Below are 6,000 nucleotides of genomic sequence, written 5' to 3'. Positions count from 1 at the left end.
TGATTATTATGCACCTATCAAAGCGCGACGTTCTGTGTGCGTTATCAATTTAGTTAACAGTGTACTTTTAAAAGATAAATATATTCTTGGCAAGTTCTAACCTGAGAAAGATGTGATATAACAGTTACTGTAGGCATAATGTTCCAACAAACAAAACATTTCTCTAAATTGAGAAAAATGAAACCTACTAATCTATCACTTAAGATTGCAGAATGTTACTTATAATTCTTGAATGAAATAAATTGGAATTTTACGGACTACTTTTTTGATAAATTAAGACGCGCAACGTGCATGTACAGTGGACACTGGGTGAAATTTTGACAGCACAATAGCATTTGCTTACTCTTTTTGAATTTTCAACTGTCGAGATAGTTTTACTTAGCATATAAATTTATTGTCCAATCCGATGGGCTGGACGCGTTTTTTTCTATGTGATTATATTCTTGAAGGAATAGAAAATCATTATATGTCCCTTGGAGCCACGGTGACTCAGTGAGTTAGACGCTTGCTCACTAACCTGAAGGTCCAGGGTTCAATCCCGGCATAGGTCGAGATAATACCTTCGGATTTTTCAACCCGGTTTCCCCCTGACATGGAAAAAGCATCTAGTCGTTCGGATGGGATAATAAACCAAGGCCCCGTGTGCTACAGGCTGTGCACCTTTAAGATCCATCGACAGTTGGAAATCGAAAAAGAGAAGGCTAATGCCACTGTCCTGGCAAAATTTCCCTCTCCATGCACCCTGCATGGCGTTGCCCGTCTTCATTAGCCCACATGGTGCAGAAAAGTAGGACGTAAAACTCCATTCAAATCATTTCATTATATGTCCCTTATTAAAGATGGATTCCCTTATTTTCATAAATGGACATGGAAATGCTAATACTTCTATGAATAGAAAGTAGAGGTGTTCTAATGACTTGGAAAAACACGAGTTTGTCTCACATGTCCATAATTAATTCATAATTAGCTGAATTTGAAGAGAATTACCAGCAAAATTCCACTGAGTGACCGCTCAAGAAAGTCTTCTTTGTTTATCCAGATTGTACTTGCATGGACATTTATGACTGGTTAAAACTCTTAATTATATGCAATAAGAAAATAATGATATGATGAAGAATACATGATAATTCATAAGAAACACCAATTAATCAAATAGTTTGCTTAATTTGACACTAAAAAATCATTAAGTGTTACAAGTGTTAAGTTTATTTCATTTTGTATTAATATCCACCAGAATCATACTGATAGACGCTGCTTATCGCTGCTCTTTAAATTCCTGAGATAGATATTTCTGACCTTAGGATATAATCTATGTTTCGGACTCACTGATCGTTGTTCGGACTACTCCCCTGGGGATGTCGAAATTTACCTCTAAAATGGAAGAGTAATACTTCAGACTACAATTAACTTCGCCGTGGTCTAGATTAATGTTCATCAAAAATCGTCTTGCGATTAATATAATGTACCTGACTTATTAAATACTGCATGTTGGGGAAACACTAATTTGATTTGTTAAAAGGTTCAAAATATGACATTATAGATGGATAAACTTTCAATTTTGACGAATGCCTATGAATTTTACCGATCTCGAATTATCTCGTGACATCTCGGTACCAGCGAGAAATGTCTTCCTTGTTTTGCAAGACAGAAATAATCTTGGAATTCTAAACATTTGTGCCAGATATCAGCTATGGAATTCTATTATGACCATTGTTGAATGCAATGTGCGTTTGCTCAGAGGCCAATTCATACTTTATTGCGTGCTAATCTTTATATTTTATTAATCTGGACTAAACTTCCTTGATTCCAAACATCCTGCAAATATGCAAAATATCCAAAAGAATAAGAATGCATATTGTTTAAATTCTGTGTAGATTATTAAAGCATATAAACTTTCAAGACGTGGAAACATGTCTCAAAATGCATAAGGCCTTTTTCTCTTTGAGACATTAGCATAAATAAGTAAGTATAATAATCATAACATAGACTGTCTCTGACTCTCAGGCATAACTTAGCTTAGGCTAGGCTACAGAGGAGAGTTGATCCATGCCTACAAGTTTTGAAATTACATTGACCCAACACTCTGGCACAGTAATATCTGGTCTTGTAAAATAAGATATAATTTTCATGCATTGAATCTATGGAATTGCATCCTGTGGATCTTCATACATTCAAGTTAGAACCATTGTGATATCAAATGCCAAGTTGATCATATAAGCTTATATTAATTTTCTCTTTTGTAAATCACTTAAATACTGGTTGTCATTCATTTAATTAACTTTCTTGTTATGTTTTTGTAGATAAATATGGAAGAGGAGGAAACAGAAATACCGAAAGATCCTGAAGTAAGAAAATTTTATGAAAGAGATATAAGCTTTGTCAATATCGTAACACTTAGTAACAGTCTATGGTTACCGCTACCGGTACTTAATTATATGTTTTTGTTAGAACATAAATTTATTGTCATTGTCAGCTCACAAGCTGCTTCTCACCAACATAGTTAGTTTATTTCATTTTCAATGACAAACTTAACAAATATAGAGAATTTCTTCATTTTTGTATGATTTTATTTCAGAAAGAGCCGTTGTATTTTAACTATGATACTTCTAAAGTTAGTCCAGAAATGGCTGAGGTCATGGACTCAATTAAACAAGTAAGTCATATTGTCTAGATGAAATATAAAAGTTATTGAGCCTTGATTGGTGATAGTGCTTGTTACAACCAATTGATAAGCAGACATAAATTTAATTTTCTATAGAGTAAGTCACCCAAATTCTATCAGAATCAGATGAGTAGCATGTAAAACTCCTTTTTAATTGTTTTTCAAGGTATGACACAGTGCCACATCATGACTCTTGCATAATTGCTCAAGTGGTGGAATATTTATAGCATGACAATTTTTCTACAACAGTTAAGTAATGTTGAAGAAAAAATTTGGAAGGAAACATTTAAATGTACTTAATTTAGATCAACAGTTTTGATAACAAATCATAAGAAAAATGTTTGTTATTTTTTTATAGCTTGGTGAACAGTTGTTATTTCATTGGAGAACATTTCCTATTCACTTACCACCCTCACTTACAGAATTAAACCATGGACCTGATAACCCTGATGAACCAGAATTTTATAAGGTTAGGTAAAATTGTTTTGATTGTTTTTCAGTTTTATGAATTTATCATCATATAGAGGGATTCTGTTGTTAAATAATTATATTCGAACATTTTAAGAGTATTATTTCAATAGATTTTTACTTCTATGTCTAATTTCGTTCTTTTTGTTGCAGTCTCAGAAAAAGAGTTTGTTTGAACAGTTATTTATAGCTCCAACATTTGATGAGCTAGATGAAGTAGCATTAAACCAGTTTGGTGGTATAAAGAGATTAAGTGATAAACAGTTAGATAGTGTATGGAATCATGGGTACGTTTATTTTATACATCTGCAATGAAACATGATTGTGCATTGACTCCCTTTTCTAGATAATTCCTGAACTTTCAAAATGAGTAACATGCAAATTGGGATGTTTCTGATGGGGATCCCACTTGTCATCCTTGATCTGAAAAAGTTGTTATACACCTTATGTCCTAGGTTGTGCATTATTCAACCAATCAAATGTTCTGTCTCTCAAAAGATTAAACGATTAGATTCTTTTACTAAAATGATATAAGCTTATGTGGACAATATGCAGCATAATTTTATCAAATTCAATCATTATTCACTCATCTTTTTTAGGACTAGCATTTTAGATTTTAACATTTTCTATCACAGAGAGATGAAATACTATTTATTTATTTTACAGTGAATTTGAAGTAGACAGTATTCATTTTCCTGGTCAAACTCATAAATGGAGACTAACACAACTATTACAGAAAGGCACAGTTAGAGCACATGATACTCTTTTAGATGTAAGTTCATATGACCCAAAAATGTTTCTCCTAGGGCATCCAGAGACACTCCAACATCAAGTTAGTCTTAGGCCTACTTGTTAAATGTATGATCTAATAGTTATCTCTTCATATGATAAACGTAATTAGATCTGAAAAGGGTTTAAACTATTTGTAACAAGAAAAATGAAAAGATGCATTTTGGTGAAAAAAGACAAATTTCAAACATTTTCGCAATAAGATGTCTTTTAAATGCGAACGAATTTCCAAAATTTGTAAAATAAATAAATTTACCTTTTTTTCAGGACTCTGCATTGTCTCTGAGACTGTTAATAATAACAGCTAGAAACAGATTTCAATCTCATTTCTTCTCTCTAAGTCAATCATTTAAAGGTTGGACACAAGGAATATGGAAATTATTAGGTAAGAGTCAACAAAATTTCCAGAAATTTTTGTATCTATACTTGTATGAAACTTTAAAGTTCTGTGTCTAAACCTGGAAACTTCAAATACAACTGCTAACATAATAGATTTTTAATCTTCCAAATCTTGTCATCAACCAGCCTTAGTCTGAAACCTTCTTTTCTGTAGCTTTAATATTGAAAATCTTGATAGGGTAAACAAATGCCACTGTCCTTAAAATTTTTATTTTTTTAATTTATAATAGATGTATTATTTGGTATGCCCTCTACTACTTCTGGTGATTTAAGTTTTAAAGTTAGAGAAGAACATATGCAGTATTTAGTAGCAGAATTAACAGTCAGAGTAAGTCTTAAAATTTCTTTTTTTTATTTACATATTGAAATATCTGAATAAGGTCTGAATTTATATGACTTTTGACTCTGAAATGTTTTGGATTGTGAACAAAAATTTGTTTGGGAAATTACAAGAACTTCAGGAATCATACGTGAAAATGGAATGCCCCTTATAGAAACTTGTAATATAAATCAAACAATTGTCAAGTTAAATTGTTCATATAGGTTGAAGGCGGACACTGTACCAAGTGTCAGAAATATTGGCTGTGCCATCAGAACTTTTTTTCCTTGAAGATGATTCCAATATTGGCTTTTATTTCATTCTAAATAATATTTCAGCCTAACCATAAACAAGAGTTAAGTAATTATTGTGATTATGTTAAAGAACAGAGTAGATTATTACGTACAGATAGATATAAGGTAATCCTTTTTCAAACCTTGCTTTTGATATCAGAAACCCTGAGTTATTTCCTATGATCAAAATATAGTGAAATCTAATAGTTAACTTAGAAATTGTTGAAGGACATTAGAAGAAAAATGGACTTTGATATGCCTGTTAAAGTATGATTTGTACTAAATATTTGTATGTACATGTGTTGAATGTGCTATTTAAAATAATTTGTAGGTTGTAGATGGTCAACCACCACAAGTTCCCTATCGTTATCAAACACCTAAAGGTTTAGAAATAGATCTAAGATTGTTTAATAAAGGTAATTCATTTTATTTCATAATATTCTAGAATCTTAGTCTTCACAAAAATATAACTTACGATTAATATTGGTTCTGTTATCTGATTGATAAGTGACTTAAAACAATTCAATATTCAGTTTTTTGAATTAAAATTTTGTGAAATAAGGATTAAAGGCATGTGACAAACGTATTTGAAGATTTAGCACAGTGGTTCCCAACCTTTTTCAACCTGGAGCAATCACCTGGACCTTTCACACCCCCAAAAATTTGTTTCATCCACATTTTCAGCATGTGATGATCTGAGGTGCTCTCTCAATTTAAAATAAATTCTTCTTCTACACCAGTTGACCACATCCCTGACACCCTAGTCCCACGCCCCCAGGGGATTGAAACTTTTTTTAATGAAAATCATCTCATACTGTTTTAGATTTGTTTCATCTTTAAGAAAACTGGTATTGTATATTTGAAATTATTTTTCATATTATAGATTTGATCAACAATTGTTTACCAATATTAAGTAATATATTAGATAGAGAATCTAAGGGATGGCATATACAGTATCGTCAAAAATGTATGAGAGAAATTAAAGGTATGTAATATCTTAAAATATATGTTAGTTTTATCAAAGACATTGTGTTTATACTTCAAAATCAATTATTATTTACGATTACTTT

General features: G+C 31.6%; 1 protein-coding gene across 1 annotated transcript in view; it reads left to right on the top strand.

The window, feature by feature from the left end:
- Window positions 1-2,560: 2,560 nt before the first annotated feature.
- Window positions 2,561-6,000, top strand: part of LOTGIDRAFT_108137 (hypothetical protein) — a gene marked incomplete at both ends in the record, with an annotated part of 58,260 nt that continues 54,820 nt past the window's right edge. Inside the window, 9 exons of the mRNA XM_009066802.1 lie at window positions 2,561-2,653; window positions 3,021-3,131; window positions 3,284-3,417; window positions 3,797-3,902; window positions 4,187-4,304; window positions 4,549-4,646; window positions 4,976-5,056; window positions 5,262-5,346; window positions 5,814-5,915. Of these exons, the coding sequence (XP_009065050.1) occupies window positions 2,561-2,653; window positions 3,021-3,131; window positions 3,284-3,417; window positions 3,797-3,902; window positions 4,187-4,304; window positions 4,549-4,646; window positions 4,976-5,056; window positions 5,262-5,346; window positions 5,814-5,915 (928 nt within the window). The remainder of the gene's footprint in view (window positions 2,654-3,020; window positions 3,132-3,283; window positions 3,418-3,796; window positions 3,903-4,186; window positions 4,305-4,548; window positions 4,647-4,975; window positions 5,057-5,261; window positions 5,347-5,813; window positions 5,916-6,000) is intronic.

This window comes from Lottia gigantea, assembly GCF_000327385.1.
Source record: "Lottia gigantea unplaced genomic scaffold LOTGIsca_8, whole genome shotgun sequence".
Lineage (NCBI taxonomy): Eukaryota > Metazoa > Mollusca > Gastropoda > Lottiidae > Lottia > Lottia gigantea.
The sequence above is the reverse complement of the archived record's forward strand: the minus strand, read 5'-3'. Positions and strand labels throughout refer to the sequence as shown.